At 43.8% G+C, this 27,887-nt stretch overlaps 1 protein-coding gene across 1 annotated transcript in view; it reads left to right on the top strand.

The window, feature by feature from the left end:
• Nucleotides 1-20,168, top strand: part of POF1B (POF1B actin binding protein) — a 44,032-nt gene extending 23,864 nt beyond the window's left edge. The window contains exons 5-16 of the mRNA XM_056859541.1: nucleotides 2,647-2,838; nucleotides 6,838-6,968; nucleotides 7,698-7,725; nucleotides 8,637-8,711; nucleotides 9,707-9,799; nucleotides 10,794-10,907; nucleotides 14,304-14,456; nucleotides 15,170-15,280; nucleotides 16,452-16,580; nucleotides 17,902-17,978; nucleotides 18,797-18,911; nucleotides 20,094-20,168. Coding sequence (XP_056715519.1) covers nucleotides 2,647-2,838; nucleotides 6,838-6,968; nucleotides 7,698-7,725; nucleotides 8,637-8,711; nucleotides 9,707-9,799; nucleotides 10,794-10,907; nucleotides 14,304-14,456; nucleotides 15,170-15,280; nucleotides 16,452-16,580; nucleotides 17,902-17,978; nucleotides 18,797-18,911; nucleotides 20,094-20,099 — 1,224 coding nt within the window. The 3' untranslated portion in view covers nucleotides 20,100-20,168. The remainder of the gene's footprint in view (nucleotides 1-2,646; nucleotides 2,839-6,837; nucleotides 6,969-7,697; nucleotides 7,726-8,636; nucleotides 8,712-9,706; nucleotides 9,800-10,793; nucleotides 10,908-14,303; nucleotides 14,457-15,169; nucleotides 15,281-16,451; nucleotides 16,581-17,901; nucleotides 17,979-18,796; nucleotides 18,912-20,093) is intronic.
• Nucleotides 20,169-27,887: the final 7,719 nt, after the last annotated feature.

Below are 27,887 nucleotides of genomic sequence, written 5' to 3'. Positions count from 1 at the left end.
GAGTCGTTATTAACATTATTAATCTTTTCCACTTGGATATTAATTACCGCGGAGCAGAATTTGACTACTTGAGAAGGGCAAAACGAGTCCCCCTCCCACAAAAGAAATTTCATTGCCTCTTCCTCCAAGCCGAATTCCATTGAATTAATAAGGGGATAAATCAACTTCTGACAAATGCCCTCATAATATCCGCACCTGAGGAAGACATGGCTAATATTTTCAATTTCTCTTGCCCCCCCAGGAGCATTCCTACTGTGCACTAGGAAGATTCCTAAATTTTCCCTCCAATAATGATGAGGGTAAAGCTGATCCTCGGGTGAGGGTTAAAGCTCTCCTTTGCTTATTAAGCTCTAGAGCAAATAAATACTCCACTGGAGCCAACAGGTAGGGCTAAGTTCTAAAGCAGCAGCACAGCCGTGGTGTCGCCACAACAGTCTTCCTTGCCATTTGGCAAGGAACGTGGTGTCACCACAGCAATCTTCCTTGGCCATTAGGCAGGAACGGAGAGCCAGGCAAACGGAACCAGCCACCTCGCCCTCTGAAAAGCAGCTCTGGAGCAACGTTGGCCTGGATTTCCCAGGAAGCTTGCCGAATAAATGGACAGCAGGTTAGGCTGCAGCGGGTCAGCAGGCAGCCTGACGACTAAAGCAAATGGGACCCAGCCAAGGATTGAGACCCAGAAACCACCCACCAAAGCTTCAGCTGATCTCAAGATGGTCTCAGATTCCTGGCTTTCCATTTTGAATATGCCAAATCCATTACAGACAAACCGAGAGGGGGAAAAGTCAGAACCAAGAGAAGAAGAAGAGGGGGCTTTTATACGCCGACTTTTTCTACCACTTAAGGGAGAATCAAACCCGCTTACAATCTCCTTCCCTTCCCCTCCCCACAACAGACGCCCTGTGAGGTAGGTGGGACTGAGAGAGCTCTGAGAGAGCTGTGACTAGCTCTAGGTCACCCAGCTGGCTTCATGTGGAGGAGTGGGGAACCAAATCCAGTTCACCAGATTAACGTCCGCCGCTCATGTGGAGGAGCAGGGAATCAAATCCGATTCTCCAGATTAAAGTCCACCGCTCCGAACCACCGCTCTTAACCACTACACCACTCTGGCTCTCGGTCCAAGGAAATGCCAGGGATTCAGCCTGTTCCTTTATACTAGAGTCAGTAGAAAAGCTGACTTGGAGGGTGACCCAGGGGACATTTTCCATCCTTCAGTTAGTCCGTTGGTATCCAGCAAAGTACAGGTGGGTGTTTTTGAAAAAGGATGCCTGTAGAGCAGTTATGATTACTCAAGAGTGAGCTGCGTCTTACAGAGGAAGACCCAGACCCCAAAGGCTTGTTTACACGACACTACTGTTTTGAAACTGATCTAAGTGCCATGGCTTCCAGACCCCGTGAAACGCTGGGATTTAGGGATTTCTAGGAAATAATTCTTTGGGCCAAGCAAATCTCCGTGCTGGCAGGCTAGAGAAATTCTCTGTCTTAAGAGGCAGCCATGGGGGAGAAGGTTGATTTGGATGAAGGTCTTGGCCTAGGGAGGGCAGGTTAACTTTTCCTCAAGTGACATTTCCCCAAATGATAACGGCCCTTTTGGGGCTGCTTTAAGTCCTGGTAGAAGAGGTGAAAAGAGAGACACAATTCAGGCCTCTCTCCACGCTCTGTACTGGGCCTTAAAGCAGCTTTGTTTGTGGGGGGAGACTAGCTAGTTGGAAAGAGAATTAAAGCCCTACTTCCCTAGTGCCATGCCCCAAAACCTGATCAGGCCTGCTTCTCTCCCTGGCTACCTTTAGGCCAAATTATATGTTCCAGTCAACATCATGGAAAAGTATAGACCCAAATTTCTTTATGGAAGCAGTAATGGACAAATCGTCCACCTATCTGTCTGCCATATCCCACCCTCCTTATGAAGAACTCAGAGTCCTTTCATTCTCCATTTTATCCTCACAATAACCGTTCGAGATAGGCCAGGCAGAGAGAGAGAGAGACTGTTGCCCTCCTAACTTCATGGCTTTGTGAGGATTTGAACCCGGTTCTTCCAAGTCCTAGTCTGGCATTCTAATCAATGCACCATGCTGATTTGAACCCCCTCCCCCCCCCAACCAGTTTTATATAGGCAGTGGTAGACATGCCCTCTGTTCTATCTATCAGATATGGGACACTTTGGATCAAAGTGTGTTAAAAGAACTAGCAGAAAGGCTTGTAATACTCTTCAGCATGGTGTAGTGATTAAGAGCAGTGGTTTGGAGCAGTGGACCTATAATCTGGAGAACCAGGTTCAATTCCACAGTCCTCCACATGAGCGGCGGACTCTAATCTGGAGAACCGGGTTGGTTTCCCCACTCCTACACATGAAGCCAGCTGGGTGACCTTGGGCTAGTCGCAGCTCTCTTAGAGCTCTCTCAGTCCCACCTACCTCCCAGGGTGTCTGTTGTGGGGAGGGGAGGGAAAGGTGATTGTAAGCCAGTTTGATTCTTCCATAAGAGGCAGAGCAAGTTGGCATATAAAAAATCTTCTTCTTCTTCAATGCAAAGTAGCTTTTAAGGGTTCTTGTTTAAGGGTGTTAATATTTTCCAGTTGCCCGGTGAACAGGCTGGGTTAACACTTTGAGTGATGTGAGCGTGACTCGCTGACTATTTTCTGTAGGAGAAGCAGTACCACTTTGGCCAGCAGCACACACAGTCCGACCAATGTCAAGTCAGCCAGCCTGTGGAATATATTCCGGTGGCCCAGCAGTGCCAGCAGACTCAGACGGGCAGCCCCCGTGACATAACTCCAATTTGTGTCAACGATGGTGGAAACAACACTGTGAGGAAGGTCACCATTCAGACCTGTGAACCGGTATGAATAACTCCCCTTCTGTATTTCCTTGTTTCCCAGCAGTGGTTTTCTTTGGTGGGGGTGGGGAGGAGCATGCATGCTCGGGGCTAATCTTATGGAAGTTTATGTCCGGAGTCGGAGCCAAAAGGAAATCAGTGGGACTTAAGCACCTGTATCTTGGTGTTAAGCCAACAAGCACCAGAATCCTTTAAGGCCCTCTGTCTGGTTTAGAGGGATGCCTGCTTCATATTATGAGGCCAGAACCTGAACCCATCTTCACCCCTGATGTGAATTCTTGCACTAAAAGAAACACGTGTTAACATACATTCCTCCAGAGTTCCTGGGAACTGTGTCTGTGTGGGCATTGAGAATTCTCTCGTACATCTACAGTCCCCAGGATTTGTTGGAGTGAAGCTGTAGCAATTAATTCACGGGGTTTGCCTTGAAAGTGACTTGGAGAGATTTATGGAAGATGAGTCCGTTTTTAGTTCTTTATTTACTTCATTCATTGTCTGAGACTCAGAGTGAATTGCAACTAGAAAAAACCATCTGATAGAACCGCCTCCTTACTTATAAACCTACCTGACTGCTGTGGTCATCCTCAGAGGCCCTATGTGGGTGCTGTTACCTTCAGAGATTAGGCAGGTGACAATCCAGGAGAGGGCCTTCTCAGTTGTGGTGCCAAAACGCTGGAACCCCAGGGAGACTCACCTGTCCCTTTCTGTTGCTGCCTTCCACCATCTTCCAGCAGATGAAGATTTTTTGTTTCGTTTGGCGTTCCCTTGGTGATCCCGGCTTCCTAACCAACGTTTTAATTGTTTTTATATTTTTGTATGTATTTTAGCTCTGGTTTTAATTGTTTTAATTATGAGTTTTTGTTGGATTCCATGGTTTTTAAGATGTGAATTTATTATGTGTGTTTTAATTTTTTTTTTTAAGCTGAGTTAGTGGCCCTTATGAAAACAGAAAAATGGGGCATATGTTTTGTAAAATAAATAAATAAATAAATAATATATACCACAAATAAAATCGGAGAAGGAGGCACTAAAAACACAGTATAGTCCAGACAATAAAACAGGAATACAAGACTGGAGAGCAATTCAGCACAGCATTACATTACATACAAAATCAAGTAGAAAGTTCAAGCACAGGGCAATCAAGACAATGTGAAATAAAATATACAATAAAGATTGCTTTAAATTCCACAGGCATACAACATTATTCACTTCATACAGTTGTTGATCTGAACCATTCCATTTTATACGTTCTGTGGAATAACATGGGAGCTCTTCGTCAAGATGGCTAAATGAACCTCCAGTTTCAGAGGCAGTGTATCTCGTAGGTTCAGTTTGTAGGAAGTGATCAGTGGGGAAAGGGTGAGCGGTTACCTCCTTGCCCTGCATGTGGCCTTCCAAGAACACTGGGAAACAGGATGCCTGGTAGGAGGGAGGCTTAGTCCGAGATCACAGTTCTCATACGTCAAGCCAATTCTTGTGAATTCACAATGCAGGCGTTGTTGCTGTGACGGCCCCCCTGATTCATAGGCAAAATATTGCTAAGAAACAGGATAGGCTGCCTTTCGAGGTGTTCTTGCGAGAGCCAGTGTAGTGTCGTGTTAAGAGCAGTGGACTCTAATCTGGTGAACCAGGTTTGATTCCCCACTCCTCCACATGAGTGTTAGACTCTAATCTGGTGAACCAGGTTGGTTTCCCCACCCTTACGCATAAAGCCAGCTGGGTGACCTTGGGCTGGTCACAGTTCTCTTCGAGCTTGTGGGGAGGGGGAGGGAAGGTGATTGTAAGCCGGTTTGATTCTTCCTTAAGTGGTAGAGAAAGTCGGCATATAACGGGTTCATGGCTGAATTGGCTTTCTGATTTATTTAAAAAAAACCAAATAGTATCTTTTAACTGTTGAGGTTGTGTCGTTTGTCACTTGCAGGAGCGCTCTTTGCTCCCGGTTTCTTTGCTGACAGTGTCAGGCCTTAAGTCTCCACCTCCGTTTCTTTGCTTCCAACCAGAGGCTGGCAGAGTTTTGCACCTGCTCTGGAAGCGCAAGGCCTCCTCAGCAGCAAATTAGGGAATGAAATGTCACTAAGGAGGGAGCGCCTGAGAGAGAGAAGGCTGGATCCCAGCGATGTGAACCACGCTGAGGACTCTCGGCCCCAGGGCCTTGGGCTTCCAAGAAATCCACTGTTCATCGTGGGAAAGCCGGGATTGAAGCTTGTGGCTTAGCCAAGCCTGCTCAGGGGTGTAAAAGGGGGAGTCAACTCAAGACAAGCTACTTTCTCCTGTTAACCCAGCGTCAGAAATGCCAAGTGTTCAGCTGGCTGAGCTTGTTTTGCGAGGTCTTTCAGGTTCTGCAAGCAAAGTGCAGTAGCATGCCCTGCCCGACTTCAGTCTTGTATTAGGAGGCTTTCCTTTTTCCTAGAATCCTCATGGTCCACCCATCCAGTTTTTTAAAGGTACAAATAATGATGCTCAAACATCTGCCGGTTTGGCTTATGTCCTGTTCACCACTTGCAAAAAAAGGAACCAATTGTTCGATGGACTCTTTCTTGCCCTGTTCATGATTATTTGACAGGCCGCTTCACTGCATTTATTGGCTTTTTGTGCATGCGTGTTCTCACACAGCCCAGCTGAGTTCCACCCCTTCCTTGCTGTGTTGCTGGTCCAGTCAGCAGAACACTATTTAAATTGTTAAATTGGATGCAGGTTGTTTTTTAAAACCAACCAACAAACAGTGTTTGTAACTGGTTTGTACGAACTCCCACCGTTCAGTGTTACACCTTAGCAATGTTAATGACTGTAATCTGTTTGGATTGGCAGTGGTTTTTGCATGCACTGTTTTGAAGAAAGCTGTTCGGCAGGTGTTTGAGTCATTTGGTACTGAACTGAACATACCAGGTGATCAGCTTAGGAGTGATCATCACAGTCGAAGGAGAAGGGCCGTGGCTCAGTGGTAGAGCATCTGCTTGCATGTTGAAGGCCCCAAGTTCAATCCTTGGCATCTCCAGTTATAGGACCAGGCAGGAGGTGATGTGAAGGATTTCTGCTTGAGACCTTGGAGAACTGCTGCCAGTCTGAGTAGGCAGACTTTGATGGACCAATGTGTGATTCAGTATAAGGCAGCTTCATGTGTTATGTGTGTGTTCATGTGAACCTGATTAAGTTCAGCTGCCAGACATGCCCATTCTGAAATTTGCAGCATCTCTAGTTACAATGCAAGAATATCTCAGGATCTCTCAACAGCCAGGGCGTAACTAATTGATGCTAGCAGACCTTGAATAGGCAGGCTTGCTTAAAAGCAAAATTGCAGGCTCATATCACACTCCAGCACTCTCTGCAAGAATCCAAGCAACTAGGAGCTGTTAGGTGATCCACTGGAAGCTCACTGCTGGGTTGTGATCTACCTTATGTTCATCCTTGTTTATATAGCTGTTGGGGACAGACTATGGGTGTGCATGGGCACACGTCCTCTCTGGTAGTATTTTTTCCTAATTTAGGGCTCTGAGCTTCAACACAAAATAGGTTGGAATAATGACTCTAAAGTGTTGTGGTTTTGCTTATCACTAGCAGAACTTCTTTCTAACGATGCTAAGTTCACACATGTGCATGTTTATACCACACTGACTGTGCTAGTCTATGTATATACACCAAAATTAGGGGGTTCATACTACAAGACAGAAAAATGCATCACATTTTGGAATGTGCCTTTACATCAGCAAATCAAAAAAGCTCCCTGCTGTGAGAAAACCAGCACTGAGGGAGTGGGCTAGGTTAAAACATTTCTCTTCTTTATGTCTTTGGTTTTTACTGGAAGGCAGGTTCTTGGTACGTGCATTCAAAAATATACACATACGACACACCTGCAGCAGGGCAGTCTATGACCTTGGGATTCTCCAGTCTCATTCCATCCAGTGGACCACGCCTTTGGCATCATGTGCTGATTTGCACATGTGAACGAGCCATCATGGATTAGCTCTCATGTAGCCTGAACGATGTTGTCATCCTCTCCCATTAGGTGATGAGCATCCCAGAAACAAATGACCATGTGGACTCCCGCTACTTTGGCGAGCTCCTTGCAGAGTTGAACCGCAAAAGCAACGAGCTGTACAGCTGTTTGCTCCAGCATGTTGAGAAGCTGGGTGGAAGGTACGTCTGTCTGCCGCTATTGCCAGCCTTAGATCCAGCCAATCTTGGGAATGTCTTACGGATTTTCCAGTGTGATTGGTTTGAGCAGAATCCCGCAATTGGATTCTGCGAGCAATAGTGTTTGTTGGGGAGCGGTGCTCTTTTAGCGGAATGCAGTAAACAAAATATCTTGAATCCTGCGTTCCAGAGCCTCACTCCCCACTTCAGTAACCAACCAATTCAAGTTCTGTGATGGAAGTGTATTATGGGGAAAAAACTGGAAAATATAACTGGGGAAGAACCAGGGCTCTTGAAGTAACTACTGTGCAGGTATCCAGAGTCCATCTGCAGCACCCCCAATTAAAGAATGTCAAAAAAGAGAACTTTCTATACCCAAGACCGTAGAGAGTTGCCACCGGTCAAACTGTACAGCTGTGAGCTAAAAGGACCAATGGTGTGACTTGGTCAGGTTCATGTGGAAAATTGAAGATCTCAATTGAGCATTGTGTGTGTGTTTATTGGATGGGGGTCCACCCTTGTAAGTGTTTTGTCTTGTTCGACGTATTGATAACCATTTTAGAAACCATTTTTTTAAATGCCATTTGTACTTACTTTACACAAGAAGGATGGAGATTAACATTGAAAAAATGCTTTATATGTTATGTTAGATATGTTATATAAGTAGATGGTAATGTAGCTGATTTGAGAATATTCTGTTGGGCTGACATTGTCAATGTGCTGTTTTTACAGGAGATATGAAATTGAATCTTTTAGTCAAGTAAGTATGTCAGACATTTCCAGTGTTTTTGGTTGCTGTTCATTGAAACCTTACCACTGGAGGCTAAGCAGGGTCGGCCACGGTCAGTACTTGGATGGGAGAGCGCCAAAGAAGATGGGCTGCTATGCAAAGGTGGCAACCACCTCTTCTCCTCTCTTGCTTTGACCACCCCACAGCTGGGGTCGCCATGAGTCTGTTGTGACTTGACGGCACGTTATTCGTTTCAGTGCGCGGGTGGCACGGGTGCTTCATGAGTCTTCCTCGTTTATTCAGCGGGGAGCTCTGCTGTGCTCCGAAGCAATGCTCACCATGGAGCTGCCGTGCAGGGATTGTATTAATTGCTACTCAGGACACTTGCAACAAAGGGTTTGTGTCGAGCGGCTCATCGTGCGGAGTGGATGATTTCCAAGGCCACAGCTGATGGTTAAAAGGGGACAGCTTAGGTAGCGCAGTAACAGTTTTACTGGGAACTGCAGGAAGGGCTGCCATCAAAACACTTTCTCAGCAGAAAGGAGGGATAAAAAGTAATTCTGTGGTAACTTTTCTTGGGCTTGCAAGGGACTAAACAGTCAGCATGCTTTTAGTAAGTTGCATTAAGCTGGTTTGCAAAGACCAAGATGCCCATCTTTGCCCACTTGGTACCTTCGAATGGCCCAGTTTGCCAGGGATACCTGTCCCAGTAGATTCCCAGTGGGAGAAATGCTCAGGTAAATTACATGAACAGTGTCGTCGTTCTCCCCTCCCCCCCCCCCCATTTCAGAACTGAAGTCCTGCCAGCAAGTCTGGTTTTAGTTCTTTTGGTTACTTTGGACTTAGTAGAAGCAATATTTGCTGTCGGGGGGAAAAGAGCATTGTTGAAATGTAAAGTAAAAAAGATGTATGACTAATTCTCTTGGTTGTTTTTTAATTAGACAGAAGATATTGAGAGTTTGATTCCTAAAGGGCTTTCAGAATCAACCAAGCAACAAATCCGTTACCTCTTGCAGGTAAGGCTACGGGCAGGCAGGAAGCCACAAAAATAATGCGAACAGATGCTTGGCTTTATGTTGTGAAAATGTTTTCTCGTTTTAATCTGAAGTCACTCACCTGGAAAAATTTTGGTTTCTGATTGACGTATCAGTGAAAACTCCATTTTTTCTAGTCTTATTTTTATTTTGACTTTTATGCATGTAGCTATCAAAATATTAAAAAGCAACAGTGAATTCCGAAGTGCTTATCAGTAGGGTAAAAACAAACCTGGGTTACCCATATTCAAGGTAGTAGTTTCTGGAGCTCACCCTAGCTATTAAAAAATTATTACTTGGTAGATTTAAAAAAAGACACACACCCCAAAAAAAAAACCCAGGCTGATGAGAACTGAGCATGCTCATGAGCCTCCAGGAACCACCGAATGTTGGGAATAGTCGAGACTAAGAAGAAGAGTTGGTTTTTATATGCCGACTTTCTCTACCACTTAAGGAAGAATCAAACCGGCTTACAATCACCTTCCCCTCCCCACAACAGACACCCTGTGAGGTAGGTGGGGCTGAGAGAGTTTGGCGATGACTGTGACTAGCCCAAGGTCACCCAGCTGGCTTCATAGGTTGGAGTGGGGAAGCCAACCTGGTTCTCCAGATCCGAGTCCACCGCTCCAAACCATTGCTTTTAACCACTACACCACTCTGGCTCTCTCTAAGAACTAGCAAGAAAAACAGGGTGGAGAGGAAATTGGTTTGCTGAAGTCCATAGCAGCTTATAGTATCCTGAAGGGAGAGAGTTTGGTGCAGGGGTGGGGGATTTTTCAATGGGAAAGGTTCTGTTTCTTTCCTTCCCCTTGATTCCTTGGAGGCTTTTTAGTTGTAAAATGTACTACAGAAGTAGCTTTTCTTCAGGTTGGTGATGATTTGACAGATCCTTGAAACAGGTTTTTTTTTAATCCACTCCATGTTTAAACCAGAAAACGAGTTTAAACCAGATGCACTTTCTCTTTTTCTTTCCCTAGATGAGAGTGACAGCAGATAAGTCGATGAGGCTGGTCCTTGCCACGTTCTGCAACCTTCGAGAGGAGCTCCTCCATCTTCAGGATGACTTAGGGGTAGGTGGCTGCCTCTGGCTTTCAGCTAGTGCCGTTTGAACCATAAGGACATAGGAAAAGCCCTGCTGGATCGGACCAAGGCCCATCAAGTCCATCAGTCTGTTCACACAGTGGCCAACCAGGTGCCTCTGGGAAGCCCACAAACAAGATGACTGCAGCCGCATTATCCTGCCTGTGTTCCACAGTACCTAATATAATAGGCATAGAAAGCCAAGATCCAAAATGTTACTTTAGGTGCATCTAGTGGAATTCCAGACTTTTTCCTGTTGAATGGAAGACCCCCCCCCCTTTCCTTATGCTGTGTCGTTCACCACTTTTGAAACTGGCCTCATTTTGAAAGGGGGAGCAGTGTTGCAGTGCAGTGTGTGAGGAGTGCCCTAACCTGGATGGCCCAGGCTAATCTGATCTTGTCAGATCTCATAAGCTAAGCAGGGTCAGCTCTAGTTAGTACTTGGATGGGAGACCACCAAGAAAATATGGAGTCACTATGCAGAGGTAGGCACTGGCAAACCTCCATCTCTTCATCTCTTGCCTTGAAAAGCCTATGGGATCGCCATGAGCTGGCTGCCACGTGGTGGCACTTTTCACCACCACGTGTGAGGTGTACAAATACACAGCTCTTTTTAAAAGCCTGTGAACTAGTTGTGTGATTATTTGAAGCCAGGCACGAGGCTTTAGAATTTCTAAAATTGGCCCACATATCAATGAGATGCACCGTGGCACCGCCACCATCTGTCTTTCTCAAAGAGAAGTATTTCAGCAAAGCCCCATATCTCAGAACCAGGGCCGGCATCAGGGACTGGAGTTGCTGGGCAATTTTCAGGGCTCCTGGGCTTTCTGAATTCCTGCCACTCTGCAGCAGTCATGATCCTGCCGTAGCCACTGCAGTCTTCCTGCTTTCTCTGCCCCGTGATAAATATTCAGCCTTCCTCCCTCCTCTTAACTTGCATACCACCTTCCTAAAGCAGATCTTTTTATAATTTTGGTTTTACAGAAATTAGAAACCGACAAAACGCTACTTGAGAAAGACCTGGCTTTCAAAGAGTGTCAAGTGAAGGAGTATGAAAAGCTTCTGGCGTCTGTGCGAGAGAATAATCACCAACAGCAGGTAAACCTGCACGTTTCTCGTGTGTGAAATGACAATTCAAGCATTCGTTCAGGAAGGAAATGACAACTTGCAGTTGTTTTAAGCACAAGTTATTTAGGATCATAGTATCATAGAGTTGGAAGGGGCCATACAGGCCATCTAGTCCAAACCCCTGCTTAATGCAGGATCAGCATAGAGCATCCCTGAGAAGTGTTTATCCAGCCTCTGCTTAAAGACTGCCAGTGATGGGGAGCTCACCACCTCCCTAAGTAGCTGGTTCCACAGTTGAACAACACTTACTGTACAAAAATTTTCCCTAGTATCCAGCCGGTACTATAACAAAAAAGTACTATAATCAATTAACAGTTTGCACATTAGCCATCTGGCATGGGTGTTGTTTTGAAGTGTTTTGGGAACTCTTCTCCCAAAGATCTGTGTGGAAAAGGTGAGTGGTAGGATTATTTCCCATGCTTGAAGGGGGGAAAGCACCGGTTCCCTTTTAGATGTGATGGAGGTGTTATAATTTTATGCAAATATAAGGTTAAGAAACATCAAATACAGTTACAAATTGCGGCAATTAAGATATTAAGGCTTTAAAGTCCCGGCTGGAGCATGGTAAGGGCAAGTTGTTATCACTGGTGGAAGGCTAAAGAGATTTGTAACAGCAAAGTCAGCTAAAATCCGGGCATGCTGCCAATTAGAATTTTGTTAATGTCAATGAGATAACAGCGAAAAATTCATGTCGTTTTACATTCTGTGTGGGTAATTGGATTGCAGTATTTCAGCATTTAAGCATCTTTCTTATTTTAAGTGTGAATCAAAGTATTCTTAACTACATAATTGTAATGGTTGTTTATGTCTTGTAGTTAACATGCATATCAAGTTATCTGAGTTACTGTGTGAAACTTTTGAAGATGAAATTTTAGATTTTGAGAACATACTTTGAAACTGCATATTCTTATCAAATTTCTACGTAACATATCATCTGACAAGGGTTACAAAGGATGGGAAGATTAGAATGGATGCTTTTTGGTGGAAATTTTGTCTGATTTGTACTTTAATATATGCGAATTATGTCTTTGTTCCTTGGGAAAGATTTGATGAAAAAGCTGTAATAGATGGGAACAGATTTAAGTTCTCATGGAGAAAGAGTATATAAGGGGAGATAAATTGTAAGACATTGGAAGTCTCAGTCTGAGCTTCCCATGCAGTATGTTCTTCATGGGTATGTAAAACATATTTTTGATTGTGATATTTAGATCTGTGAAACTTTGTAAACTAGCTTGTTTTGCTTTTCTTACATTCATTGCATATATATTGATTTTATACTAATAATTCTGAAGCATAGCAGTAAAAAGAATTAAAATAATTCAGTTAGGTTGCATCACTACTTGGGGTAGCTATAATTAATAAGGAACCATACCTTTCAGTGAAAAGAAGAAAAAACACACCCATAGAAAAATAGTACATCAGGGAGAAAGGTAGACTGGACCTTCTTTCCTTACATACTAATTTTCTACGTGCTTGGATGTTTTGTTCTACACAAGTGCTGATTCTGTTATCCACACTCCTTCCTCCATCTGCATCCTTAAGTGGTATAATTCAGGGACAAAAGTTGTAAACAGCCACATTGGTCCACACAAAATCCCGAAACACAATAACCAAATTGGTGGAATGCCTTTTATCAGTCAGTCAGTTTGTCTTCATGGCATCAGCAAATAAGCCCTAGCAACAGCAATTCCATCAAAATGAAAACAAGAAATTTCCAGACATAGGAAAAAGTTAAAATACCTAATGATCATTTAAAATATCCCAAAGAAAACCACCTTCCAATCCAAATGGCTAATGACCCAGAATGGAGCAAGTGGTAGGCAGGTTAACCGTGCTGACTGGTTAAACCAAATTAGCACAAACTCTCTCTGCAAGCTCTCAGGCTTGCTAGAGCTCTTTGTCAGGCTTGACATTACAAAATTTAGGAAGACAGAAGGGGAGCTGTTGCTGATATCAGCCGGCTGTGTCTTGACACACATAGCAATTATCTCGGCCTTGTGGGGTTGGATTTTAACATAGTTTTGTTTGGCTCTGAGCAGCAGCTCCCCTTTTCACTGTGTTTTTGCCACTCTGGATTAGAAAAGTCATTTGCAGCATTGTCTGATGTCCACACAAATGCCTGCACAGTCCTGGGGCAACTCTGATTGGGGTCCGCTAGATTGTGGCCCTTGGCCCTTCAAGATAGGGAGTGTACTCAAGTTCAAGTTTATTTGTATAATTTACCATAGGCCATTACAAAGTATCCTAAAATATTTACAAAATTAAAAAAGACTGATAAAAAGTTATAGGATAAAAAGTAAGAATATTTATCAAAAAATCACAAATCTATTATCATACAGTAAAAAAAAAATCCATTAAAGCTAAAAGTGCTTTCACTGGCTATGCCTAAATAGTTTCCTTCTTTGCAGCCTCGAGAGCTCTTATCTTTTTAGCAACCAGGGCAAATTGAGACATTCTATAAGTCAGCTGAGTGTCAGTCTGATAGTAGGAAAATCAGTTTTTCAGATTCGGAACAGAAGTTTACTCCTTTCATTAACCCCTCCAGAAATTTAGCTCTGGGCTCCCCATTCATCAGGCATAATAAGACATAATGAAATATGTCCTCTGGAGATGGGGTTCCACAGATGTATATACAGCATGACAGGGAATGAAAAAGATCACATGAACACACGAAGCTGCCTAATACGGAGTCCAGATTATTGGTCTGTCAAGATCAATCTTGTCTTCTTGGACTGCCAGCTGCTCACCAGGGTCTCGGGTAGAGGTCTTTCATGTCACCTCCTATCTGATCCTTTTTTTTAACTGGAGCTGATGGAGAACGAAGCTGAGATCTTCTGCATGCAGAACAGGCACTTTACCACTGAGCCACAGCTCCATCCCGTGAGCCACGGCGTGGCACAGCATGTCCCAGTGTTAGCTGGGCTGAGTCTTCTGTGATTTTTCCCTCCATAAATACTTAAAGGACGCTTTCATGCATGCGCAACAATGCATTTTGAGTCCCCTTTCAGTACATTTTAGCGATTGTTCGCAAGTGGATTTTGCTGCTTCGCACAGTAAAATCCAGTTGCAAAGTGCATTGAAAGTGGATTGAAAGTGTATTACTCAGCATGGCTGAAAGTGTGTTCATGTGGCATGCAGAAGGTCCCAGGTTCAATCCCCGGCATCTCCAGTTAAAGGGACTAGGCAGGTGGGTGATGTGAAAGACCTCTACCTGAGACCCTGGAGAGCCGCTGCCGGTCTGAGTAGACAACACTGACTTTGATGGACCAATGGGCTGATTCAGTATAAGGCAGCCTCATGTGCTCATGTGACTCTTCCAAATGGTGAGAGGTTTGAGCATGCTTGCTTTGTGTTGTGCGTTCACAGAAAGCCCTCCGGGAGGCTACTCTCAAGTGCCGCTCGCTGGAGGAGCAGCTCATCTCTCTCCGGCACAATGATGGGGACAAGGAATTTCGGCTGAAGGATCTGGAATACACCAAACGAACCCTGGAGCAAGAAGTCCAGAATCTCAGGCTCCAGGTAAAGGCATACCTTTGTCTTTGCTTATTGGGGAAGCCGGGATGCTCGGTTCCAAAAGGCTGGGATGATGTTTTCCTTAATCTTTACATAGTGGTATTGGTGTGTGTGGTGCTCATGCCATTGGTCTACAGTTGACGGGTGAGGACAATATTGGCCTACATGTATAAGGTGCTTTCATGCGTTGGTTCTATGACTGCCGTTTCCCCTTTCCTTTCCCTTTCCTTGATCCCTTAGAAGCTCCTTGATCCATTGATTTTGAGCCGAATAGTTTTGAATCTAATTTTGGGGGGATATAAGGACTGAGATAAATTTTGCCACTGCCAATGTAGCCTTGGGATCCCTGTCACTTAATAAAAAGGCATTAGATACAGAGGCATTGGATTTATGTATTAAAAGAAGAGAGAGATCTTATGCTCTAGAAACAGCACTCCAAGAGCACATGAGCTAATGAGTCAATGGAGCCAGAAGAGCACGGACAAGTCCTTTCCGAGTAAGGTAAATTCAGAATTTTGCCTTGCATAACCATAGAAGGGTTAGCATTTCAACTAGCTAGAAAGAAGGCTCTAGAGAGGCAAGGAATTGTCAAAAAGTAGGTATAGGCAGGCAAACCACATGGTGGCAGTTTCCCTTTCAGCAAAAGCAACTCTTAAGTGATTCATACTGCTATTTTCTGTTTTGCGAATTAAGCTGAATGATCATTGTCGTTTGCGCAGGTTTCGTCGAACCCCCTGATCCAGACCACAACCGACGAACTGTCCAGCCGCTATGTGGAGATGATCAACCAGCTCAGGGAGGATAAAGACCGACAGATCCGCAACCTGAGGGTATGTTGGTTTCCTGCCCTATTGCCCACTGGAAGCATCTCTTATGAACCGGCATAGCTCAAATGGGGGTTCTGCAAGATAAGGCCCTCGCCAGTGGTGCCCACGCTGAATATCTCAGAGTGCAAATACCGTCAGGGTGGCCCCAGTTTAATTCCCAACATTGTTCAAAGCACTTGCTGTACATTGGGTTGGATCCCACCAGCTTTTGTGCTAGTGAAAAAGCAGAGGAGGGGTTCCCCTCTGACTACCAAAGACTATGTTGGGTATCATGAGGCCTCCATGAGCCACCACCATATTGGGTGGGAGCTGTGGTAAAGGGGGTGAGAACTAGCTAGTGTGGTGTGGTGGTTAAGAGTGGTGGTTTGGAGCGGTGGACTCTGATCTGGAGAACCGGGTTTGATTCCCCACTCCTCCACATGAGCGGCAGAGGCTAATCTGGTGAACTGGATTTCCTCCCCCCACTACTACACATGAAGCCAGCTGGGTGACCTTGGGCTAGTCACAGCTCTCTCAGCCCCACCTACCTCACAGGGTGTCTGTTACGGGGAGGTGAAGGGAAGGTGATTTTAAGCCAGTTTGATTCTTCCTTACGTGGTAGAGAATGTTGGCATATAAATACCAACTCTTCTTGTTAAGGTTAGGTGGGAAAGCTGGCTGGATCCAACCCATTGTCAGTCATTTTTGTATTAATCCTGCAACATAATTGTTCTTATTTAAAAAGGGATTAAGCCAATTCATATCGATCAGCCAGCAGCTATGACCTTGGATGACTTCATGTTCAGAGCACAGGATGCTGGAATGCAGATTGGGGGTGGGGGGAGTTGTTGTCTTCATACCCCACTTGTGGACTTCCATGTAATGGATGAGGTTGGGTCTGATAAAACAAGGGGCTGCCTCAGTAAGCTTGCCCTTATTTTCTCCACATTGCCTATGGGAGCCAAGACAGGTGTAACAGCAGCTTGCTTGAGACTGCCTATTAAATTCATGGGGGAATGGAGATCTGAACCAGGGACTTTGCAGGTCACCGATCTGCCTCCTCTTCCTCGCTGTCTTGCTCTCTCTTTGGCAAAGGCCACACCTCCTGCCTCAGCCAGTTTTGTGCCTTGGCCCTCTTTCCAAGCGTACGTCTCTTCCAAGGCTCCTCAGCACACGCTCTGCTCTTTTCATGCAGTCTCAGTTATGCGAATTCCAGAAGGATGTTTCGAAGAAAGAGGGGACGGATGCTGACCTCCAGATGCGACTGCATGAGCTGAACATGAGGCTGGAAGAGAAGGAGGCTTGGATCAAGCAGCAGGAAGACGTAAGTCGGCACTGCCTTGCGAATAGCGAAGGATGCAAACTCTCTGCGGGCGTGGACCATCAAATCGACAGTGTCATTTTCACTCTTCCACCGTCTCCTTTCTATTCAAATTGATTTACATTAAAAAATATCTTCTCAGTTAGGGGCACCTTTTCAATCCACTGGTAAATTAAATCAGTTACAGAACTACATGTTGCCACTCTACTGTGTATGCAAATATTATACTGTGGCAATTAATTCATAACTATTGTTTTTATCTTGTTGTTACCCGCCTCAAACCTGGTTTGTCCAGGAATTGACGGTGTGCTAGAAATCTAAATAATAATAATAATAATAATCAACTTGCCCATCATTCAAAAGTTCTCTAATTGGCATCAATATTATGCAAAATCCTAAAAAGGCCCCTGATATTAAAGGCTCTGGTTTGGGAGTCTTCTTGGGAGATGAATTCCTCTTCCTCTTGTGACCCATGCGTGTGTGCTATCTAAAAAACAGTGACTCATATCCTTCACATTCATCCCATATGTGTTTCTCTCCAGTTGTTATGGAGCCTGTCCTGCACTATGGGGCATGTTCCTCTTGTGTTGGGCATCTTGAGTCTTCTTGAAAAACGTTGGTCATGTGCAAATGGAAGTGCCTAGTGCCAGAGAAAGCACACTTTCCAGTGGAGGGCAGCATTCACAACAGCCAGAGAGGAGTGCACGTGGAAAGATCTGCACTTTCCCATCCACACAGCATCCACCCCCAACTTTGCTATAATCGTCTGTTGTAAAGCAGGTTTAGGAAAGATTGTAGCAAAGCCAAGGAAAAGGCAGAAGGTACACAAATGCTTCATGTTGCTATGTGGAAGCAGTAAAAAAAAAAACCACACACACCAAAAAAAAAAGCTTCACATTCACAGTAAAGCAAGACCAAAACTTCTGGTGTGGAAGCAGTTCACATTAAGCATCTAATTGAATGAGAATTTATGCATGGCCATTTTTCTTAGAGCCCGTGTGCAAAGCAGTTCTTTGCCGCAACAAGCCTGTGTCATTGGAAAGAATCTGAGCATTGAGCATTTTACTTGTGCGACTTTTTACATTTTATCTAATGAAAATAATCCAAATGTGCGGAATGTGTTTGGGCAGGGCAGGAGTGGGGTGGGACTCAGTGATGGAGCACTGGTTTTGCATGCCAAAGGGGTTGGCTCCATCCTGGAAACTCCAGTTAAAGAACCTCAGGTTGCAAGGATGGGGAATATGTTGAACTTGATGGACTAGGAGCCCTGGAGCGCTGTCAAGCAGCTTTCTGCATCCGTATGTATTTTGTAAATCTCTTTCAGGAAATCTTCAGGTTGAAGCAAGATAAATTAGCATGCAACCCATCCCAAGGAATAACGAAGACCATCATCACGAAAAAGTAATGAAGCGGCAGGCAGCAACTGGTTTCCATAGACGTGGGCGCACCTGGAGCTATCCAGAGAGTTTGCCTTTTAAATATAACTGGGAGGATAAGAACAGCCTTCCATTGTCGATCCTATCAGGGCTCTCAGCCTTTATTGTAGCCTCATGCCTGCTGCTTTGAATACGGCTTACGTTTCATCTCGATAATTAATGGGTGGTATTAAAATATGGGTTTGATAATGCTTTGGCTTTATTACCTGTGCTTGATGCTAAGGAATGAAAAAATGTCCCCCTACCTGTCTTTTTCATCTATTGTTGTTGTTGTTAATGTTTTAATGTGAAATTTGATGACCACAAGTACATTTAAAGATAGGACGTTTTGGAGGACATTGATTAATAGGGTCGCCATGAGTCGGAAGCGACTTGACGGCACTTAACACACACTCACACACACAAGTACATTTGGCATAGCTCGCAATAGCAAGGCAGTGCAATGTGTCCCCAGTGGCCATAGCATTACAGATGCATCAGCTGTGGCAACCTGCAATTCATTGGTCTCCCTCCAGCCAATAAAAATGACACTTGTGGATAATTTAAACATTGAAAACAAAGAGGCCTTGTTGGATGTCTAGCAAAGCAAACTTGGCGAGTTAGGATCTATGTGAGTAAGTGATTCTAGTCCCTCCCAAACCACCTTTTTGTTGTGAGCCGTCTGGAATCTTCTTATAAATTTATAATCTTAACCACAACTAGCAGGCATGCAAGGAATATGTCGTTTCATTTTCAAGTGCAGGATTTCACCAGCAGTGCTGAGAGATGCTTTTCAACCCTCAGGTACAGGAACCAGTATCCCATCCTTGGGCTCTTGTCTGATGACTACAATGTTACATCGCCTGTCAGAGGATCACAGACGATCGTAATTGAAAAAACTGGAGAAATGTGGAAGCAGGTGAGCTCTCTCTAAGAAATGTCATTATGGAAGCCACTTGGAGAAGGCGTGGCAGCAGCCACTGTTCTGAGCATCATGTGCATTTGACTTCATTTATCATTGCTTGAAATGTGCAAGCAAAGCATGTGCTCTGCCACCACATCTGTTTGTGCTGGGCCAGAACACAAAAGGGGGACCCTGGTTTTCTCAATACACTGTAACATTTATAGTTAAAAGGGTTGTCAGAATGCACTAAAAGGTTTTGAAAAACAAGAGTCTGGTGCTTAGTGAGCACCACTAAGGGAGGGGCCGTGGCTCAGTGGCAGAGCACCTGCTTGGCATGCTGAAGGACCCAGGTTCATCCCTGGCATCTCCAGTTAAAGGGACCAGGCAAGTAGGTGATGTGAAAGACCTCTGCCTGAGACCCTGGAGAGCTGCTGCCGGTCTAAGTAGACAATACTGACTTTGATGGACCGAGGGTCTGATTCAGTGTAAGGCAGCTTCATGTGTTCATGTGAGCACAGCTGCAACACAGATTCTCAAACATAGGGATGCTTCACCCCTTGAATGAACATGACCCACTGGATATAAATATCTCCAGTGTTGTCTTTCCAGATTTCCCTTTCCAGGTCTGCCTTTCTAAGATTCAGTGGCTGTATTTATAGCATTGCTGAAACATAGCATCACAAATTAGATACATTTCATTGGCTTGAAGCCAATGAGCAGAGTTGCCGTGCATAAATAGTGAACTTTCCCCCCCCTTGACTCTCGAACTGCCTCCTGAAATTGTTCCTCTGAACATCATTGGATCCCAGAAACATGATTGGGGTCAAAGTGTCTTCCTGTCCTTATGGGTGCCACCCTGGCTACGCTGTAAACTTTCTCAAAACATTACAGTAAAGCAGGTTTGGGAAGGGGCACAGGAAGAGTGGGGAAAGCTCAAGAGGTGCACACCACCACAGTCCTGTAGGGAAGGGGGGGAAATACCACTTCCAATCCGGGGCCAGCAACCTATGTGTCAGCGATCCTCCCTGTGCTCCTTGCTGTTGCTTGAGGCTCACATGAAAGTTTCTTGTCCTTCTGTTAGAAAAGAGCTCCTGAAGTCCACATGCGCATGCACAGCCTGAACGATGCTAACGGGTCTCGTTTGTTTTGCAACAGGAATCTTTTACTGTTGATTAAAGAACTGCTTGCTTCTTTCAGGAATGAACAAGCCCCCGGGACAAGTTCCCAGCTGCTCAGAAGAGTACACAGTCAAAGGAACGTTGTTGTTTTATTCTTCCCATTTTCTTCTTCTTCTTCTTTTCTGTTCACGGTTCGAGTCTGAAACATAAAACCAGCCAGGGTTTGGTGGGGGGAGCATTCTCAACACACTGCAAGATGTAATAGATTTGGAGGCAAAGCGTGACTTCAGCATTCCCTGTCAATAAATGTGTGGCTATTTAAGCGGGGGGGCTTCCAGCTTCACTCCTCAGTTGAGGAATCCTTGTACATCTTCCTGACATTTTGTTATCCCTGCCTCCACGGAATTTGGGGCACATGATTCCCCCCTCTTCCATTTTATCTTGGCATCTCTGTGAGGGTAGGCGAGGCAGAAAGAGAGTGACTGGCCCAAACTCACCCAGTGAGCATCATCATGGCAGAGAGCAGGAATTGAACCTGGGTTTTCCCAGATCTTAGTCTGACATTAACTACTACACCACAGTGGTTCTCACATCTGCCATGGAACTCAGCAGAGTGTTGAGGTAAAAGGTTCTGCTTGTGTGGAGGCATGAAGTCCACGGGCAGGCCTGTTTGCGCTTCCCGTTGGCCCCTGTGAATAATGTTCTCCACCTTGAAGGAAAGATCAGCAGTTCCAAGAAAAGGATGTCTGCCGTGCCTGAACAGAGCATAGTTTGAAATCCCCTGCAATAAACTATGTCTGTCTGAATCCCCCCCCCCCCCAATACGATCCCGGCATTCTTCAAAAATAAGACATGCATTTATGGCAGTAACTTATTTTTGGGAGTTTGGATGTTTCCCCCTCCTATCTCTCTCCGTTTTTCAAAAAAAGTGTGCCCATTCTGAAATTACCAGACAGCTGATAACCACTGTTCTTGTCCCATTGTTATGTATTGGCAAAAGGGACGATGAAACAGCTACGCTTCGGTTGTAGGTAGTGGAGCTGCTCTCTTTAAACATATCATTTGACCAGTGTACAAATTCCATCCTGTTGGTGGGGAATTGACTAGCAAGAAAAACTGCCCATTGCATGCATTGCGCTTAGTGAGAATAGGTAGATTGTGAATGGGTTCCAGCCAGTGGCACGGCGGTGGCCATTTTCAAAAGTGACTTGACATGGCTTTAATTATCACCCAGGAATGTCTCAGAACTGTCCCGTGACCTCTGGTCAGAAGCGAGGCTTTCCATACTGGAAGCAAGTCGCTGCCAGGGATTACTCCAGTTAGGGCTGAGAAGGACACGCCTTCAGCTTGGCCAGTCCAGAAAGTATAGGCTAGTCAAGTTTTATTCATGTTGTGGTCACAGACCTTAACAATAGTGGAAGAAAAAAAGGAGGGGAATAAAACCCAACCTAAAAACAAAAGCTGGGTACCCAAGGTTGGGTGAAAAGAAAATATATAAAAGTCTATGTATAAATACTGAAAGTATAATTTATTAGAAGCGCTATACAAAAGTTAAAATTATTTAAAAGCATTAAAATAGCTCAATGGCATTTCCTGAGGTTGATAACTATAACCAGAGACCTTAACAACCCAGCTACTCGCCAAAAATTCATCCCCGCAGCATATGTTAATCCAAAATCACAGTAACATCTGCTGCCATACATCCGATAAAACAACTAAAGCTACCCCCCCTAGTTAAAATCATTTAGCAGCATAAAGTATAAGCTAATGGGCAAATGGTGAGCTAGTGATCTGCTTAAGGCAGAGCAGTTGTGTTCACAGGTGATCTGTAGCTATGCTAACTATGCCTTGTAAGATCTACTAATATTTTTTCCCACGTAACATAGAGGACTCTGCCATACTCTGGATTGCAATCTGAAACAGAAAGCTTGAAAGGCAGGAAAGCATATGAAGGGCATTTTTTAAGAATGGTCCGGATGCTCTGACGCCAGAAAAAATATCACATTCTGTAATGCCACATTCTTACTGTAGCTGGGCTTACTGCAGCCATTTTCCATTGTGCTAGCAAGCGCAGAACATAGAATATGAAATTCACAGGGTCGCTGTGTGAAAAGTTGCAAGCCACATTAGATTAACAAAGCAAAAGAGAGATTTGTAAAAGAGAAGGCAGGCTGTACTTTGGAGAGGTGGAGTAGGTATCTGGGAAGGTTGCCTATCACAGACAACATGACAGTGTTTCTGGGGACTGAGCCGTTAATAAAAGCCTGAATTTGGTTTTCCATTGGAGATGCTCATATTTTGTTTGTATGCCGGTTCTTATTGTTCACATTGAGCTTCTCCTCCACACCCCAATGTCCAAAACAGAGTTATTTTAATAATACAATATTGAGAGCCAGGGTGGTATGATGGTTAAGGGTGGTGGACTGTAATCTGGAGAACTGGGTTTGATTCCCCGCTCCTCCACATGAGCAGTGGACTCGAATCTGCTGAACTGGATTGGTTTCCCCACTCCTGCACATGCAGCCTGGTGGGTGATCTTGGGCTAGTCACAGTTCTTTCCAAACTCCCTCAGCCCTGCCTATCTCACAAGGTGTCTGTTGTTGGGAGAGGAAGGGAAGGTGATTGTAAGCTGCTTTGAGATCTTATGGTAGAGAAAAGCAGGGTATAAAAACAAACTCTTCGTCATCATCTTCACCTACAAATGGGCCAAAAAAGAAAATCTAGCACAAATGTGTTCTACATGTGTGTTAGCGATGACTGTGTGAATTGCTGTGTTAAGACTGGTGCACTGAAGACTTTACTGGATATTATACTGAGATTTCAAAGTTACTGAAATTTACATGGAAATTAAATTTTCAACGTGGTGGATGGTTTCTTTTATGTGGAAAAGCTTAAAGTGAAAAATAGCTTGGGGCTAATTCTGCTACTCATAAGTGAGCACAACTGCCAGTTCATTATACAAGGAGCTTGCTTTTAGGTGTGGGACCATAGACTGTTCCTTGGTGGTTTCGGCTGGGTGGGGTGGGGTGGGGGGAAACAACCAAATGAAGAGGTTTTGAGTGTGCTTAATGGATCTGAAGGATAATCACAATATTTAGGTCAGCCCTTCACACCACTGGTGACCCATCAAGCTAAACTAAGTTGTATTCTACCAGCCGGAGGCTGTTGCTTGCTAGGGGCATGATAGCCTCATTTTTGCACATCCAAGCAAGGTTATCTAACTGCTGGTGGCCTGTTATACGTAGCTAGTGGTGCAGCCTTCCGCTCGGCATGGCTTAAATTGTGCAGGCATCTTTACAGGTAAAAGGGTTGGGGGGGGGGAGAAAGAGCTTGCACCCGGTATTGAAACCAAAAGAAGAAAAAGAGGAATGGCCTTTGCAAAGAAGGGCATATTCAATCATAACCCCCTTGTTAAGCTTCTAACCGGCGCACGTTGGACATTCCATCGCCTATCAAAACAAATGTTTCTGTCCCAACGCTTCTTAGTTTAAGGCTTGCTTCCTTGGATTTCACTGTGTGCCTTCCAGGTGAAATTTGGGCAGCTGAAGGGCAGAGATATATGCAAAGGGCAGCCGCAAAGGGTGGTTCTTAAGGATTTCGTTTACATAGAATGTGGTTTTGTTCCTTCTGAAAGCCTGATCCATGAGGGTTATTTGAAGTCCTACTGTATAGTCTGTTTCTGTACTGATAAGCCCTTGACTAGTTCAGACATGGCTGATAAATAATAAATAAAGACGAATAATGAATAAAGATCTTTATAAGCTTGGTTTATCTGTCTCCTAAATTTTTGGACTACACCTAAAGCCTATCAGTGTGATGCACGGAGACGATGAAGTAACTCTGGGAAACCTAAATATTTGCTTGTGGCTTCTCCAAGCTGGGCCAAGGAAAGCTTGTGCTACCCATTTCATAGCATGTACAACCTGAGCTTTGGGGCAGCAGGCTGCCATAGGAGCTGGTGCTTTAATGAGCATGTGCTTTTTCTGCCCGTAAAGGGCATCTCTAGTCCATTCTGGGGAAGAGGTGTTGCCACAGATATGTAGCAATGCATATATAGAGGGGCTTCCTTCACTGAAGTGAATGAGGCAGACAAGTATACATTTGCAGATGGGTGCACAGAAGGAACCATGGTGGGAACGCAAATATACTCAACTGATACAGTGAAGAACCAAGCCACTGATCAGGAACAAATTTTGACCAAATCTTGCAGCTAGCAACAACCATAGCAAGTGAACAGGACCTCAGGCATTTTCACAACTGAAGCTGATTCACCGCAAGAGAATCTCTTAAAAATTATCTTGTTTATCTGCACATTTTCTGCATTAAGAAAACTGACACACCCAAGAGAACAGCAAAATGAGGCATTAAACAATGAAATTAAGATGCAAGCAAAGGGTGTCCCCCAACACATTTCACTTTTACATGCTGTAACTGGCTCACTGAATTTTTATTCCCAGCTCCCCCAGTGGGGTTCTTCGTGGGAAAATGCGTTTTGAGCACCCAGAACCACATAAGTCTTTCATGCTGCATAGAAACATGGGTTTTAGAGCCACTCTATTTTCTTGATTTAGTCCATTTCATCCCTGGCATTGCTATGGTTCTCTTGATGTGCATATATTATAGTCGTGAGTTGGGATTTTTGAAAGATAATGTAATTATTACTCTGATTGCTTACTGAACACAATAAGCAAAGCTATTTTGTTGAAAGATTGGTTTGGGCTGCTTACACTATACTTACATATAGGCAGTATTTCTCTCTGTATTATTGGGTATATTCCCACTGCTTGTTTTATGGTTCCAACTATTTGATCACTATGCAAAATCCTAAGCATAGATGTTTTAATTTTATTAGCAAAATGCAGTTTGCTTCCAATAGCTGAATATACTGGAAGACTTAAAGCCATTTCCTGGACAGAAAGAAAGTGGTCTTGTGCTTCTCATACTTGTTACCTAGTTCCTGGTTCGTTAAAAGCCAGGCGTGATATTTTGGGAGCTTTTGTTAATTCTGACTTCAGTGTTCTAGTACGGTAATTACCATGAAAGTGTTTTCTAATGATACGGACAGGTTGGAAGCTGCTGCAAAATTTCTTGCACATTTTAAAAATAGCTGTAATATTCAATGATTCATTGATCCATTTTTCTTCTTTTCCCCAAACCTACCTACCTATGGTTGAAGGGATAGGAAATAATAAAAGAATTATGGCAGTGTAATTCGGACATAACTCCAAACCAAACTGAGAATAGGTTCTCACACACTGAAACAGAGATTGAAGCATGTATTTACTTGGAAATGTCCCCTTTATTTTTGGACTATATAAAGTTAAGCTGCAAGTTCAGTAAGAAAATGTAGAAATGCAGAGCATTTTTATGACAAAATCAATGCACCACCCCAGTTTGTGTGGCAACTGCTAAATTGACGTGTTTGTTGCTATGGTTGAGTATCCCTTATCCGGACTGCTTGGGACCAGAAATGGTCCATATTTTGGATCTTTCTGTAATTTGGAATTTTTGCATATACATAATGAGATATCTTGGGGATGGGATCCAAGTCTAAACATGGAATTCAGTTATGTTTTATGTATACTTTATACGCATTGCCTGAACGTAACTTTAAACAATTTTAAAAATAATTTTGTGTACATTGAACCGTCAGTGGCTCTGCTGAGGGCCTGTAACGCCTGCATGCCGGCTCAAAAGGTCCAGTTTTCAGATCAGTCCAGTTATCAGATGTCCGGATAAGGCAGGGGTGAGGAACCTTTTTTCTGCCAAGGGCCATCAGGATATTTATAACATCATCCGTGGGCCATTCAAAATTACCAACTTAAAAATTAGTCTGCTATATTTGGTCAAATATTTAGCCAAAAGGAACGACCGGAGATGGCTCTGAGTGTCTGCCACGAAGAGTTCCCAGCTGGGCCCAAGAGATTCAGGCAGGGCAGCAAACACAAGACACAGTTTGTTGGGTGGTCCTAGCAGCTCCATAGCTAAGATGGGGGAAAAGGTTCCTTTTCTCAGAAAAACAAACTCACATCCGCCTTGAATAGAGGCTATTCCTGCCCATGGGAGGGGGCGGATCACCAGTCTTAGATCCTTCTGAGCTAGAGATCTGCCAGGGCCCACAACGGGCCAGACCAAATGATTTTGCGGGCCTTATACGGCCCCCGGGCCTGATGTTCCCCACCCCTGGGATAAGGGATACTCAACCTGCATTTGCACTTGCTTTGTGTGTCTGTATGCCACAGGAGCATCCATGTGGGGATGCAGCAATGGTTGGAATTGGGTTGTAAATAAATAACACGGCACTCAATAAAGCAACCATTTATTACCCTGCTCTCCATTCATTGGCCTTGATCCAGAGGACGGCAAGTGTTTTTACACAGTTTGTGCAGCGTTTTGCCTGTCCCTGTCCCCCTCCCCTTCCCAGTCAAAGCAAGACCTTGGGGGCTGGATATTGTCTCTCACAATTTCCTACTATAAACCTGTGCGCATTCACAACTGCAGATTAACTCTGAATGAGGTTATCATACACTTTTTTCAAAAATACCAAAGGATGTGATTTATGTCCAGCTGTTAGCATTGGGAGGTCAAAACACAATGCATTTTAAAATAAAGTGATGCAAAAGCAACACTTGTTTGTCAGACTGATTAGAACTAGTGTGTTGTTTTTTTTTAAAAAAACTCACCATTGAAAGTCTCATTCCGCTAAAGGCAAATTCAATATATTTCTAACATTGGCTCATTCAATGGAGTTATTGTAAATACAGGAAGAGGAAAATGTCACTACGTAAAACTGATACAGTACTGAAGACCAGCAATCACCTACCAGAGAGGAGGAGAAAGTAATTGGACCGGACTCATTTCTTTTGCAACCTTGAGGATAAAAATAATTTCAATAAATGAAATAAATAGATGTTACGTGTTCTTACACGGTAATCAAAAAAGTTCAAAGGCACAATTATTTCTCATGCTTACTGCGACTGCAATTTACTGTACACTCCCAAAAGAAATCAGGATATCAGACAATTAAAATATTAAACATCAGTGAGTAATTCTCCGGCTTGACTTCAGCAAGGAACGCAAACGTTCTCAATAAGCTTGGAGTGCAAGAGATGCATTTTATTGTATGCTCATTACAATGAGTAACACATTTAGAAATAATAATCCCACATAACAGTGACAATCTTATTTTACAGCGTGTACATCATTTTTTACAGCCACATAAAACACAAGTAGTTTTCTAAGGTTTCCCAAAGTTAACTTTCTGATGTTTAGAAATATAAAAAAAATTTATTCTCGACGAACTGATTCTCATCTGGTGCAAAAACAAAGTATGAACATTATCCGAAACACAAAGCCACAATATAGTAGCATGAAGTAAAGTTACAATTTATCATGTGAACAGCTGTGTGCAAACATGAAGCAACTTAAAAAAAAGTTTTAAAAAAAGTACACATTATATGCATAACATTTATGAACAGGTTTTTTTATTAAATAGCCCTAAACCAGCTTGTTATATTAAGCGCCATTTTGATTTGCAGCATGCTAACACAAAGCATTGTTTAAAGGGATGCATATTTCAAATGTATACACTGTAAACTGAAGACCCACCTCCAAACTCTAGTGGCAGCATATTGTTCTGGTTAAATACTGCATATATAACTTTCTTACAGATTGAGAATGTATGTTTATAGTATGGTATAGGTTTCGTATGGGTTGATTAGAAGGTGCAATTTCCATGTCTATACTGAAAATTTTATACTGTCAGGTAATGACCATAGTCCTACCTGGCAGGAACACTCTGCCCCCTAAAGGTTCTCTAGGCAATTTCAACTATTCTTTCTTTCAATCTTGATTCTCTTTTTCAGGGAAGATA

Source organism: Euleptes europaea, chromosome 13 (assembly GCF_029931775.1).
Source record: "Euleptes europaea isolate rEulEur1 chromosome 13, rEulEur1.hap1, whole genome shotgun sequence".
NCBI lineage: Eukaryota > Metazoa > Chordata > Lepidosauria > Squamata > Sphaerodactylidae > Euleptes > Euleptes europaea.
The sequence above is the reverse complement of the archived record's forward strand: the minus strand, read 5'-3'. Positions and strand labels throughout refer to the sequence as shown.